Here is a 16,249-nt window from a genome sequence, read left to right on the forward strand (position 1 = left end):
GTGAACACTACCTCACAGTAATATAGCCGTCTCAAAGTGAACGCTACATCACAGTAATATATCTGTCTCGAAGTGAACGCTACATCACATTAATATATCTGTCTCTATGTGAACACTACATCACAGTAATATATCTGTCTCAAAGTGAACGCTACATCACAGTAATATAGCCGTCTCGAAGTGAACGCTACATCACAGTCATATATCTGTCTCGAAGTGAACACTACATCACAGTAATATATCTGTCTCAAAGTGAACGCTACATCACAGTAATATATCTGTCTCTATGTGAACGCTACATCACAGTAATATATCTGTCTCAAAGTGAACGCTACATCACAGTAATACATCTGTCTCAAAGTGAACGCTACATCACAGTAATACATCTGTCTCAAAGTGAACGCTACATCACAGTAATATATCTGTCTCAAAGTGAACACTACATCACAGTAATATATCTGTCTCAAAGTGAACGCTACATCACAGTAATACATCTGTCTCAAAGTGAACGCTACATCACAGTAATATATCTGTCTCAAAGTGAACGCTACATCACAGTAATATATCTGTCTCAAAGTGAACACTACATCACAGTTATATATCTGTCTCAAAGTGAACGCTACATCACAGTAATATATCTGTCTCAAAGTGAACGCTACATCACAGTCATATATCTGTCTCAAAGTGAACGCTACATCACAGTAATATATCTGTCTCTATGTGAACGCTACATCACAGTAATATATCTGTCTCAAAGTGAACGCTACATCACAGTCATATATCTGTCTTGAAGTGAACGCTACATCACAGTAATATATCTGTCTCAAAGTGAACGCTACATCACAGTAATATATCTGTTTCAAAGTGAACGCTACATCATAGTAATATATCTGTATCAAAGTGAACACTACATCACAGTAATATATCTGTCTCAAAGTGAACACTACATCACAGTAATATATCTGTCTCAAAGTGAACACTACATCACAGTAATATATCTGTATCAAAGTGAACGCTACATCATAGTAATATATCTGTCTCAAAGTGAACGCTACATCACAGTAATATATCTGTCTCAAAGTGAACGCTACATCACAGTAATATATCTGTATCAAAGTGAACACTACATCACAGTAATCAAAGTGAACACTACATCACAGTAATATAGCTGTCTCAAAGTGAACACTACATCACAGTAATATATCTGTCTCAAAGTGAACGCTACATCACAGTAATATATCTGTCTCAAAGTGAACACTACATCACAGTAATATAGCCGTCTCAAAGTGAACGCTACATCACAGTAATATATCTGTCTCAAAGTGAACGCTACATCACAGTAATATATCTGTCTCAAAGTGAACACTACATCACAGTAATATAGCCGTCTCAAAGTGAACGCTACATCACAGTAATATATCTGTCTCAAAGTGAACGCTACATCACAGTAATATATCTGTCTCTATGTGAACGCTACATCACAGTAATATATCTGTCTCAAAGTGAACGCTACATCACAGTCATATATCTGTCTCAAAGTGAACGCTACATCACAGTAATATATCTGTCTCGAAGTGAACACTACATCACAGTAATATATCTGTCTCTATGTGAACACTACATCACAGTAATATATCTGTCTCAAAGTGAACGCTACATCACAGTAATATATCTGTCTCAGAGTGAACGCTACATCACAGTAATATATCTGTCTCAAAGTGAACGCTACATCACAGTAATATATCTGTCTCAAAGTGAACGCTTCATCACAGTAATATATCTGTCTCAAATTGAACGCTACATCACAGTAATATATCTGTCTCAAAGTGATCCACAAGTTATTATACGTGGTTATTGGGCCTTTTGTAACCAGTCAGTCTTTCTCAACTCCCTAGACAACATACATGGAGTTGCCATTAAGGAACTCACAGCTTACAAACATTTCTTGCACTGTGCCCTACCAATTCAGACCAGATCACATTTAGAATAACAATTAAATTAAGGGTTTGGATGAAAATATCAAAATATTTAATAAGCCACTCATACAAAACATAATGAAATGATGGAAGATGATCCACTTTTATGAATCCCATCTCCACACTGTTAAGGAATGAAGAGTTACATAGACATATAAACACTTAAATACAAGTGACCAAACCTTCACCAACCATCTTCTGTGAAAAAAAAAGTCTCTTAAAAGCTCAGTTTTGGACGGTTCTGCAGTCATTCAAATTTTTCCAAAGTGTTCATCTTTGAAATCAAAGGGTTCTGCTCTCGATGAACATCTGCACTCTTGAAATATGTCAAAACAAAATCAAAGGCTCTTACATGAAAAGTTTAGTCATTACATTGGTTTCCAACAAAAGGAACCTAACCAATCACTAGATTGATATATGTCTTTTGAATAGGGCTGTAAATAGGGCTGTAACGATACACTTATACCACGATATGATACGTATTATGATATTCCCCATGGTACGATACGTCATTTCGATACGATACAAATTGTCAACAACTCAAGTAAAACTTCACAAAGAAGTCAATAAATTATGTTTTTATTAATATCATTTGTAATGATGTAACAGTGAAATAACTTGTAGCTTTGATTTGTCATCGGAGTTTACCAGAAATCTGAAATTTTGCCAAACAAGAGAGCGTTAAATTGTAGGAGGGTGTTTAAGTTTCATTCTGCCATTTTGCATATGTCTATGTACTTATTTTACAATGGTAGCTGCAATTGGACAACATTTAATAGGAGACCAATCAAAATTCACGTCACCTGAAATGTTACTTTCAGCCAAAATTGAGTCAATACAAAAAAACGGACCAAACTGAAAGACTAAAAAAACCAAATCGTGTACCGAACCAAAGTTATTTATAAGTTTTTAGGTGCGCCGTGGTGTATCTTTACAGCATTTCTTTTGAAAATAACACTGTCAGACTCTACATTCCAACCACAGCCAGTCAATTCGACTGCCATCTGAATAATGTGGCTGATATGTTATTGTTTGAACTCTTATTCCAGTGGTCCTGTTTAACAAACCTGCAGTCCTCCCGTTCGTATATATTTTACAGGAATAGCCCTTAATATGACAAACCTGCAGTCCTTCCATTCGTAGATATTTTACAGGAATAGCCCTTAATATGACAAACTTAGAATCCTCCCATTCCTAGATATTTTATAGGAATAACCCTTAAAGAGGCTTGCCCGCAGAGAGATAAGAAAAATTGGCTAATAGAAAATGATTTTTTACACATGACAGATTGTTGGAATTGTTGAGTTTTTCATTTTATTTTCCTTATAAAACGCTGAAAAGTGATATTAAAACCTCATTTTTTAAATATTATTTATTTAATCGCAACCCGCAATAAGTCCCCGCTTTAAAGTGGAGTCTAATTTGATTGACACATCAAAGAAACAAGCACGTGCACAGTGCCGCACTGTGATAACTTCAAAGGCAGTGGCGATTTACAAAGAAGATTTGACGTTATATTCCATACATTTCCCTCTCAGGTTGAGTTTTAAAACGTCTTTTAAATACATATTCTGTAATTGTTTTCAAGAAATAAAGTAGGAAAGCCTCTAATTTTGTCACATAGAAACGTGTACTGAAGTTTATTTAGTGATCGGAGATGTGCCGTTTACCGGTCCGTCTGCGGGTAAGCCTCTTTAACAGAGACCACAATGTTTACATGATTAATCTGTTAGAGATTCTACAATTAGTCATCTCTTAATCTGGAATATGGCACATAAGGAGGCCTTTGATAAGACATATATTCCAAGAGTACAGAGGTGTGTATATCGCAGTCAGAACCTTCTGATGACAGGATGCAAAGTGCCCAGATTGTTAATTACATCATATACAGTACCACATTATCTCCTGGAATAAGCACACCTACAAAGTATAAATAGATATACATGTGATACTGAAACAGACAGTGATTCCCAATGTGAACCCAGTTTGGAAGTCGGTGAAGGAAGAGAATTGAGTTTTGTTGAAAAGCTGTATGATATTAAGGAGATTTACCTCTTTGACACGTGACTTGAGGATGGATTCGGATACGGACAACGATGGCCTATCTGCTGGACTGCTGTCCCTCTCTACAAAATAAATAAAGATAGCATTCAAGTCTGGTCTTGGTACGGATATATCTTTTAAAAAATCCCTTTTGGTACGGATATATCTTTTAAAAAATTCCTTAACAGAAACATGTCTATTTGATTGCAAATAATAATCGTAACAAAATAGTATTTAATAGTTATGCTAAAAACCACATTTTCAATAAATACATTATATTTCATGTCTGACTCGTCATTTCTAAGTGAGTGAAAGACAAGAAGATTAGCACATGATTTTGGCATTTTAATATTTATCCAAATCATTTCTATCTTGGTACATATGATATTATTGTAACACATAATACACAAAAACAATATACAAAATCTGCAGCAAATAATACATAATTACACAAATATATCGGCACAGGCCACATGTTGACAAGTGGAGTAGCAGCCGGTACACATCAATCTTTAACAGCATTTTCAGGGAGTTGAGTCACATAAATATGATCCAACTGTTTTAAAACCATAAATCACTGATTACAATTTGATCAGAAACGAAGTCCTGGAAATAATCCACGCTTTACCTGGCCATGGATGTGATTTCTGGTGTGTAGGATATGCTGTGCCTGATCGCACATTGTGACCAGGACAATTTGACAGTGTCACGAACTTGGGTATAATTATCGCACTACTTTAATCATCAAAAGGCTTATGTAAGTGCTGTCTGTCAATTCAATACTGTTGGATCTTAATAAAGACAGTTTTTACAGTAACAATAGTCAGTAATGTTAAATGTAGTCAGTAATGTTAAATGTAATTTAATAACAAACTGAAAAGAAAACGGGATATTTCCTGAGCTCAAATTTGTAAACAATTTACTGTGATGTATGATGAGTATTTTGTTGACATATTTCGTTTAATAGAAATAATGTTTCGGGATTACCAGTACATTTTACATAGGTTTTATAATATCTGCACCAACATTTTACTTTGAAATAACCGAGTTTTTTTAATTACCCAAGTTCGAATTATCCAAGTTTTTATTACAAGAAAAAGAACAATTTTGGCTGGGACCGGAGTAATACATCGAGTTAAACAGGATCTTATCTGAGTTCAAGTTAACGAAGTTTGACTGTACATGGGGATTGGAATCTCATCTTGACATTTGAAATATTGTGACCAGACAACAAGACAATACAGAGAGACAATAACATGTTGGTTATCAGATTAACCGCTACATAATGTAGTTATCTCCTTATATTCTGCCAACTTAATATGACTTCATTTTACTATTTTTATTTCAAATTCCATCTCTTAAAGCCACATAATCCTAAAGAAATATATATAAACGTTTACATTTTAACCTCTTTTTTTTAGTATAGTATAATAATTTAATATAAACCTAACAAATTTTTTCGAATCCAAAATTGGAGGAAACTGTGTATTTATTATAGTATACGGGAAATTCCCCAAAATAATAACAGAGTCCGACGGACCAAGTTTTTGTGCAAATTAGTCCCACAATGCAACGGGCGGGCTATCATAACACAAAATGGCGGACCATCGAAAGCGTGGGCCTGCAAAAACGCAAACAGATTCTGCCTAAAAGAAACGTATAGGGGACTGGAATCAGCAAAACCCCAGGCCTTCCTTAGGAAATTGCTTGTTAGCTTGTTCCATATTCCTAGAACATAGTCAGGTTCACCGCTCTGAATTTTATCAATGTTTTGTTGTATCCATATTGCTATATTCTAAAGATAAGTATTTAGTTGTATGTTTGTTTATATTGATCAGTTATTACGATAATATTTTACTAATATGTTAAAATAAGAGCATTATTAGGCAAGTTAACATATAATCGATATGTAAGAAACAGCCATGTGTGTAGTTTATGTGTAGAGTAAGTTGTTGTAGCCTCGTTCTCGGCTCTATGACAAATCTCGTGATAAAAATAAATGCGGAGAGTTATTTTTATACACTGATGTCGCAAGGATTCCTCGGCCAAGCGCCCAATCCAATAATCATTTAAATGTTAGGAGAGTGAGAATGAGCCTCGTGGATTGCCATCAATACATGTGTGGAACTAGAATTGTAGGTTATTTTGGAGTATGCGGCTTTAAGCTTTAGTTATGTTCAACCTCAAGAAAAAATAACTTAACTGAACTGGATCATGGAAAACTCCTCGATAGGATTTAGAGATTTTAACCCAATGAAAATCCCCTAAATTCTCAGAATGTGCTTTATAATATAGGAAAATCCCATCCACTTTGCCCAACCTTCTTAAGTAATGACCCATAATTACCCCTGCTGTAAAAAGTGGGTTTACTAGTAGATATGGGCATATTGCCAGATCAATGACTTACTCGTATTGGAGTCAAGGTCCAAACAAACCTTCCTTGCCACAGCGTAAATTGCTTCCTCAGGAGTTTCAAAGGCATCTAAAATGTAAAACATAATCAAGTTTTGAGAATTTAACATTTTTATACAAAACAACCAGGAGTGATATATATATAGTTATAACTCTCCATGAATTCAACCTTACATAAGGCTAAAAAGCTTTTAATGATCATGTGCTTGATTAAAGGATTTTCTACAAAAAAGGTTAAAGTTGTCTATAGATTGGTTTTCTGAAAAGCCGGTCAAAATACCCCAACACTCCTGGGGTCATGTATATACACGCTGAGAATCAGGGCACAGCAGTGGTCAATCTGGACAGCTGACCTATATGCAAAATTTTATTGAGGTAGGGCAGCCTCATAAGTCATTGGTTCACTGCCGCTGAGACGACAGTTAAGGAGTATTGTTTTTAGAAGGTGTTCAATAAATTCAGTCACTACAAATCTCCTGTACCAAGAGGCAACCAAATACAAAATGACCTTGGCACTGACGTGCATCTAAATTGCAAAGCGAGTAGAAAGGCCAACAAGACTTTAGCAAGTTAGACATACACTGCTGACTAATGACATGCTTCTCAATGCTCAAATAAGATGTGAAATACCAACGTATATAAAGACTTGATGAGTTTTACATCCAAAACAAAAACCTGCAGTTGTAGAGGACATCAAAATCATAAATCCTATTTCAATAACAACAACCCCCAAATGTAGGCAGTAAACATGTGACTAACTAAAGCCAGCACAACACTGACTATAGCTGGACAGACAACCCTAGCAATAGGCAAAGTCATGTAGGCAGTAAACCTGTGACTAACATGCAGAGTTGTACTGTACTTTGCCTTCTTTTTCTCAGAGAACTGAGAAATAAGAAACATGGCATGAAAGTTGTTTAAGCATTAAAAAAGAACATTGCTGCTGTGAAAGCATTTGTTGAGAAGAACTTGCACTTTAAACTTCCTCTCTACTGTAACAAGTTATCACCTTTATATTTATACCTATTTTCTACTAGATTACAGTTAATACATACCTTCGCTACCGTACACCTTGCCAACGAAGGTGAGGGAGCTCACATAACCTTTTGACCCGCCAATCTTCACAGGTAAGGTATTGAATTCCATGGCCAGGGAGGTCACATCAAAGTTCTGGCGTGCATAACTCTCCAGCCTTTCGTAGAACTGGCGCCCATTCATTACTGATTAACATAGAACACACTTGTTATAATACATAGATGTATACTTAAAAGTGTATTCATATCTTACAGCTCACTCATTTCTTGCAAAACTAAATATTTTAAAGCTTTTCACATGAATCACATGGACCTATCCTATGTTTATACATGTTTATACATCAGGTGATCACTTGGTTTTAAATTTCAATTTCAAAGAACAAAATGAAAGTAATTAATACATGAATCATGAATTCCCTGAATTTTACTGCCCACATAGTTACTCCCTCAGCCCAGGGAGAGCAAACTAAATTACTTCCTGAAATTCAGTAGTTCCTGTTTACGATCGTCTCTTGATTGAGACATCAAAAGCTTTTGCTTCTTTTGAACACAATTTTTTTTTCTAAAAATGTCTATACTGTTATGTTAACATTGGTAAAAGTACGGGACTTTGGCATGAAACAAATTTCTGGATCCTTTCATCTGGGTTATGTTTTGGGAAATAGGCCTATAATCTAGATACCAGAGAACCAGAAAATTGCCATATACTGAATATATAATCTCTCAAGTCTATACTCCAACCATATACCTTTTAGTTGAAATGTTCATCAGTTAAATAAACTACGTACCTTATTTCCCAGAACGTTCCTTGCTAATAAGCCCAAGCTATTTTATTGCTGAACACTTAAATAAAAATAATTTCTACTTCATCGTCTGCCACCCACATACTTAAAATACATCAGTCAGTATAGGGTTATGAAGTAGAAAACTGCAAGCTCCTTAGCCTGGCACCATTTAGCTTTATGAAGGCCAGTAGATCTTATATTGGACTGGTCAATTTACTTTTGAAACCCATCAGCTGCCATTACATTATTGGAAACAATCTCTGCATGTCTTTCATGTCGCCAACTATTGCTTCAAACTCAAATTTTGAATCAACTTATCACTTTTCAAACCCAAAAGCACAATTATTCTTACACACCAATAGTGCTTGTAATAATCAAAATTCTTGATTACTGCTGCATTTTACTCAGTTTCAAGCTCAAAATTTGCCAGCATGCACTGAAAGGCTTCTATATTTGCTGCCTGCTGCTCCCCCGCAGGTATCGGACTACTAATGCCAAAGGCCACTCCATATACAGCAGGGCCAGAAAACGCTATTTCTTATTTCTACCCCTGCCTAAAAGGGCTATTATCAATATCACAATCATATTTTTCTTCACAGTAATTACGGTCACTATCGTTCCCAGTAACTGACCTGTGTCAAATTCTGTTTTGTCCAGCCGTTTTGGTGAAGTCTTTTTAGGTGGACCTTCTGTAAACACAAAATAGACTAAGTATGTATATAGATAAGATATAAGTTGATTACTGGTCAATTCCAGAGTCAGATTTATAATTTCAATGTTTTAAAACATTTCAGTTCTGATAGCTAGCAGACTAAAGGTCAGATCGCCTGATGAACCCTGATTTGTTATGGGGTAAGGGGTGTTTTTTCAGTGGAACAAAGGTTATTGGTTAAAGAGACGTCAAATCAATGGGGTAAGAAACAGTTTCATGGCTTTCAATTAAGTGCGTTCATCCCCATTCCCAGATTAACTATTTTGTGAATGGTGTATTAAGAGAGTACAGAACAAATCGTCAAATATATCTAATATCTTACATTTAAAAGCTCAAAAGAAACTTTTGCTCTTCCTGATATATTCAAGACTTACTAATTAAAGTTGGCCGGCTACTCTCTGCTTGCTGTAATTTCCTGAATCGTGGTGGGACATCAAATCGTGATCCAAATGGTTGCCGTTCTTCCTACACAAATATAAAATACTTGAAGATGTAAAAATTATCATTCATGATGACACCTGAATATGGCTTTGATATCTTTTAGCAATACAAGATATCAGAAAACAGTTCAGGATAAAAAGGCAAAGAAACAAAGGGAAATTTAAGTCAACTGATAGTAATTCATTCTGCTCAGAAAACAATTAAGGATTGAATAATGTTATGTTGAGGTGTATGGGGGTATAAACCTCAATAGGTCTTGAGACAAATTTTATGAACTGCGAAGCCTTTGACAAATAGGGACTTGTGCAAGTCTACCACATAACTTACCAACATGTACGTCATCACTCTTCGTCTACATATGGTAAATACTTTTAGGATTTCTTTTGTGAACAAACTTAATAGCGAATTAAAACAAATATTATTTTTAAAGGAATTTATTTCATATAAATATGATCACTTTTGAAAAGGAATTAAAAAATATATAGTCCAAGCTCAACAAATGTATTCCTACGCCGGACTTGATATAGTTCATTGAACAAGAGGCCCAATGGGCCTGTATCGCTCACCTGGCTCTACAGCAACTTTGAAGTTGGTTGAGGTCATTTCTACAGATACTATGCTGATTACTTCTTTATTCAAATATCAGAGTAGGCTAGGTTTATTCATATAAATAAATTGTCTAGTCCTTTATTCCAGCATTCTACTGGCCTAATATCAGGAAGTTGTACTCTTACCTCGGCAGTAATTACGCTATTGTTTCAGCAGTTTAAAGATTTAATAGGCGCCGGTAACTGTGTCATTTCTACACCTGTAAAAACATCAGCCGGGTAGATCTACCGGTGTGTCAGAGATTAGTTCCGCTTGAGCGAACGGGTAGATGAGTTGTTGACTATCGTGTGTACTGATATCGGCGACCGCCTTGGGAAATTACCTTATGTAAGTAAAGCAGTACTTTTTATCACCAAGACTTGTTGTTATAAGATTCAACCGACAATTTCTTTTATGAATTTATGAAACACTTATAATAGCATGTAGGTTAGTAGTGCCGATATGTTCAGTATTACAAACGGAATTTAGCTCTTAAAAAATGTCGGCGTTTGCTACCGATCGACGAAAATTATACTTCGAGTTATTCGAACATTTCAAGTAGGATTTTTATTGTTGGGACCAAATTTTTACTTCGTATTATCCGAGTTTTTCGAGTTATCCGAATTCGAATTTTCCGAGTTTTTTTTACTAAGATAAAGAGAGAATTCGGCCGGGACCGGCGAGGTACTTCGAGTTAAGCGGGGTATTCGAGTTATCCGAGTTCGAGTTAACGAAGTTCCACTGTATACAGGAAATTCCCCAAAATAATAACAGAGTCCGACGGACCAAGTTTTTGTGCAAATTAGTCCCACAATGCAATGGGCGGGCTATCATAACACAAAATGGCGGACCATCGAAAGCGTGGGCCTGCAAAAACGCAAACAGATTCTGCCTAAAAGAAACGTAAAGGGGACTGGAATCAGCAAAACCCCAGGCCTTCCTTAGGAAATAGCTTGTTAGCTTGTTCCATATTCCTAGAACATAGTCAGGTTCACCGCTCTGAATTTTATCGATGTTTTGATGTATCCATATTGCTATATTCTAAAAATAAGTATTTAGTTGTATGTTTGTTTATATTGATCAGTTATTACGATAATATTTTACTAATACATGTATGTTAAAATAAGAGCATTATTAGGCAAGTTAACATATAATCGATATGTAAGAAACAGCCATGTGTGTAGTTAATGTGTAGAGTAAGTTGTTGTAGCCTCGTTCTCGGCTCCATGACAAATCTCGCGATAAAAATAAATGCGTAGATCAAAAGTTATTTTTATACACTGATGTCGCAAGGATTCCCTGGCCAAGTGCCCAATCTAATAATCATTTAAATGTTAGGAGAGTGAGAATGAGCATCTTGGATTGTCATCAATACATGTGTGGAACTAGAATTGTAGGTTATTTTGGAGTATGTGGCTTTAAGCTTTAGTTATGTTCAATCTCAAGAAAAAATAACTTAACTGAACTGGATCATGGAAAACTCCTCGGTAGGATTTAGAGATTTTAACCCAATGAAAATCCCCTAAATTCTCAGAATGTGCTTTATAATATAGGAAAATCCCATCCACTTTCCCCAACACTCCGAAGTAATGACCCAGAATTACCCCTGCTGTAAAAGAATGAGTGGGTTTACTAGTAGATATGGGCATATTGCCAGATCAATGACTTACTCGTATTGGAGTCAAGGTCCAAACAAACCTTCCTTGCCACAGCGTAAATTGCTTCCTCAGGAGTTTCAAAGGCATCTAAAATGTAAAACACAATCAAGTTTTGAGAATTCAACATTCTTATACAAAACAACCAGGAGTGATATATAGTTATAACTCTTCATGAATTCAATCTTACATAAGGCTAAAAAGCTTTTAATGATCATGTGCTTGATTAAAGGATTTTCTACAAAAAAGGTTAAAGTTGTCTATAGATTGGTTTTCTGAAAAGTCAGTCAAAATACCCCAACACTCCTGGGGTTGTGTATATACACGCTGAGATACAGGGCACAGCAGTGGTCAATCTGGACAGCTGACCTATATGCAAAATTTCATTGAGGTAGGGCAGCCTCCTAAGTCATTGGTTCACTGCCGCTGAGACGACAGTTAAGGAGTATTGTTTTTAGAAGGTGTTCAATAAATTCAGTCACTACAAATCTCCTGTACCAAGAGGCAACCAAATACAAAATGAACTTGGCACTGACGTGCATCTAAATTGCAAAGCGAATAGAAAGGCCAACAAGACTTTAGCAAATTAGACATACACTGCTGACTAATGACATGCTTCTGAATGCTCAAATAAGATGTGAAATACCTACGTATATAAAGACCCCCCCCCCCCCCCCCCCCCCCCCCCCCCCCCACCGTCATGTAGGCAGTAAACCTGTGACTAACTAAAGCCAGCACAACACTGACTATAGCTAGACAGACAACCCTAGCAATAGGCAGTCATGTAGGCAGTAAACCTGTGACTAACATGCAGAGTTGTACTGTACTATGCCTTCTTTTTCTCAGAGAACTGAGAAATAAGAAACATGGTATGAAAGTTGTTCAAGCATTAAAAAAGAACATTGCTGCTGTGAAAGCATTTGTTGAGAAGAACTTGCACTTTAAACTTCCTCTCTACTGTAACAAGGTATCACCTTTATATTTATACCTATTTTCTACTAAATTACAGTTAATACATACCTTCGCTACCGTACACCTTGCCAACGAAGGTGAGGGAGCTCACATAACCTTTTGACCCGCCAATCTTCACCGGTAAGGTATTGAATTCCATGGCCAGGGAGGTAACATCAAAGTTCTGGCGTGCATAACTCTCCAGCCTTTCGTAGAACTGGCGCCCATTCATTACTGATTAACATAGAACACACTTGTTATAATACATAGATGTATCCTTAAAAGTGTATTCTTATCTTACAGCTCACTCCTTTCTTGCAAAACTAAATATTTTAAAGCTTTTCACATGAATCACATGGACCTATCCTATGTTTATACATGTTTATACATCAGGTGATCACTTGGTTTTAAATTTCAATTTCAAAGAACAAAATGAAAGTAATTAATACATGAATCATGAATTCCCTGAATTTTACTGCCCACATAGTTACTCCCTCAGCCCAGGGAGAGCAAACTAAATTACTTCCTGAAATTCAGTAGTTCCTGTTTACGATCGTCTCTTGATTGAGACATCAAAAGCTTTTGCTTCTTTTGAACACAATTTTTTTCCTAAAAATGTCTATACTGTTATGTTAACATTGGTAAAAGTACGGAACTTTGGCATGAAACAAATTTCTGGATCCTTTCATCTGGGTTATGTTTTGGGAAATAGGCCTATAACCTAGATACCAGAGAACCAGAAAATTGCCATATACTGAATATATTATCTCTCAAGTCTATACTCCAACCATATACCTTTTAGTTGAAATGTTCATCAGTTAAATAAACTACGTACCTTATTTCCCAGAACGTTCCTTGTTAATAAGCCCAAGCTATTTTATTGCTGAACACTTAAATGAAAATAATTTCTACTTCATCGTCTGCCACCCACATACTTAAAATATGTAATTTAATACATCAGTCAGTATAGGGTTATGAAGTAGAAAACTGCAAGCTCCTTAGCCTGGCACCATTTAGTTTGATGAAGGCCAGTAGATCTTATATTGGACTGCTCAATTTACTTTTGAAACCCATCAGCTGCCATTACATTATTGGAAACAATCTCTGCATGTCTTTCATGTCGCCAACTATTGCTTCAAACTCAAATTTTGAATAAACTTATCACTTTTCAAACCCAAAAGCACAATTATTCTTACACACCAATAGTGCTTGTAATAATCAAAATTCTTGATTACTGCTGCATTTTACTCAGTTTCAAGCTCAAAATTTGCCAGCATGCACTGAAAGGCTTCTATATTTGCTGCCTACTGCTCCCCCGCAGGTATCGGACTACTAATGCCAAAGGCCACTCCATATACAGCAGGGCCAGAAAACGCTATTTCTTATTTCTACCCCTGCCTAAAAGGGCTATTATCAATATCACAATCATATTTTTCTTCACAGTAATTACGGTCACTATCGTTCCCAGTAACTGACCTGTGTCAAATTCTGTTTTGTCCAGCCGTTTTGGTGAAGTCTTTTTAGGTGGACCTTCTGTAAACACAAAATAGACTAAGTATATATATAGATAAGATATAAGATGATTACTGGTCAATTCCAGAGTCAGATTTATAATTTCAATGTTTTAAAACATTTCAGTTCTGATAGCTAGCAGACTAAAGGTCAGATCGCCTGATGAACCCCGATTTGTTATGGGGTAAAGGGGTGTTTTTTCAGTGGAACAAAGGTTATTGGTTAAAGAGACTTCAAATCAATGGGGTAAGAAACAGTTTTATGGCTTTCAATTAAGTGCGTTCATCCTCTTTCCCAGATTAACTATTTTGTGAATGGTGTATTAAGAGAGTATAGAACAAATCGTCAAATATATATCTAATATCTTACATTTAAAAGCTCAAAAGAAACTTTTGCTCTTCCTGATATATTCAAGACTTACTAATTAAAGTTGGTCGGCTACTCTCTGCTTGCTGTAATTTCCTGAATCGTGGTGGGACATCAAAACGTGATCCAAATGGTTGCCGTTCTTCCTACACAAATATAAAATACTTGAAGATGTAAAAATCATCAGACTCATGATGACACCTGAATATGGCTTTGATATCTTACAAGATATCAGAAAACAGTTCAGGATAAAACGGCAAAGAAAACAAAGGGAAATTTAAGTCAACTGATAGTAATTCATTCTGCTCAGAAAACAATTAAGGATTGAATAATGTTATGTTGAGGTGTATGGGGGTATAAACCTCAATAGGTCTTGAGACAAATTTTATGAACTGCGAAGCCTTTGACAAATAGGGACTTGTGCAAGTCTACCACATAACTTACCAACATGTACGTCATCACTCTTCGTCTACATATGGTAAATACTTTTAGGATTTCTTTCGTGAACAAACTTAATAGCGAATTAAAACAAATATTATGTTTAAAGGAATTTATTTCATATAAATATGATCACTTTTGAAAAGGAATTAAAAAATATATAGTCCAAGCTCAACAAATGTATTCCTACGCCGGACTTGATATAGTTCATTGAAAAATGACTCGAGTTAACTGTGGTAGGTTCATTGAGTCTGAATCAAGTGGAAATATAATACAATGTGTATTGGTTATTGAACCTGCTGTGTACACTTTGCAGAACGCTTTAATTCTGATGTAAACCTCTGGTCTACTGTTTGATGCTCCTCCGCTTTCATTACGTTTCATTTTCTATCATTATCTTTTCTGTAATCAATATAACCTTTCGAAATGCAAAAGAGATGGATCATTTGTTTGTTTGCTGGTTTCACCACCTCATTAATACCTAGCTTTTTCCTAACTAATGGTTGGACATGTGTTTCCTGTGGATGATGGAGTTTTCTTAATTCTCTTTTAACAAAATAAACAAATACTTTATATTGCAAAGGTGAATATTGCAAATTTGAAATACTGCTAGAATTACATCCATAATTTTGCATAAAAATGATTCTAGACTTTAAATAACAGCACGAATCCGTCACATTCATTCTAAGAAGAGAATGATGATTTGGTTGGTGGGTATTTTTTTACATGAACAATATCATATCGACAGTAAAATACTTACCGTTCTATCATGGTTAGCCTCATCCAAAGCCCGTCTGAATGTCTTTTGTCCAATCTCCTCGAAGGTGACAGAGCGTTGTTTGTTGATCTGGTTTGGCGTGTCAGACAAACGGACTTGGAGACCACTAAAGGACTGTTTCGGGGGGGAGTAGGAAGACGACTTATAGGAAGGCTTTGGAGAACTGTATGGATGCATACTGTTTGTATTCTGGTACCGATTTGGAGGGCGTGAATTTCGTGGATATAATGGACGTGGTACAAATGACTGAGGGGCAGGTCTTCTTTTCAGAGGCTACAACACATAAATTAATGAAAATGCTTTAGTTCAAATGACATTGGATCAAACTTAAGATCTTCAAAGTAACTCCTTCTCCATAAACTAGTCTACCTGTGATGTGTAGGGTGTTCGTTACCAAGAGATTCAGGATATTTTCTACATATTACCCCAAGTACAATATGCTCAGCTATAGTATATATATCCTATACCAGACACAGCACTAGTCTGTCAGACTGCTGTTTTCACTGCTCAATAAAGCAAACTCCCTAGTGCATGTATTGTGCATATATCTACAACAAC

At 35.9% G+C, this 16,249-nt stretch overlaps 1 protein-coding gene across 3 annotated transcripts in view; it reads right to left on the bottom strand.

Annotated features, from left to right (window-relative positions):
- The window catches only part of LOC117316104, an 84,515-nt gene that overhangs the window by 37,440 nt on the left and 30,826 nt on the right, over nt 1-16,249 (bottom strand). For all 3 annotated transcript variants that reach the window (XM_033870595.1, XM_033870593.1, XM_033870596.1), the window contains 6 exons: nt 15,674-15,964; nt 9,337-9,427; nt 8,883-8,939; nt 7,487-7,651; nt 6,427-6,501; nt 4,029-4,102 (listed from right to left, as the gene is read on the bottom strand). In XM_033870595.1, coding sequence (XP_033726486.1) covers nt 4,029-4,102; nt 6,427-6,501; nt 7,487-7,651; nt 8,883-8,939; nt 9,337-9,427; nt 15,674-15,964 — 753 coding nt within the window. The remainder of the gene's footprint in view (nt 1-4,028; nt 4,103-6,426; nt 6,502-7,486; nt 7,652-8,882; nt 8,940-9,336; nt 9,428-15,673; nt 15,965-16,249) is intronic.

Source organism: Pecten maximus, chromosome 18 (assembly GCF_902652985.1).
Source record: "Pecten maximus chromosome 18, xPecMax1.1, whole genome shotgun sequence".
Classification (NCBI taxonomy): Eukaryota; Metazoa; Mollusca; class Bivalvia; order Pectinida; family Pectinidae; genus Pecten; species Pecten maximus.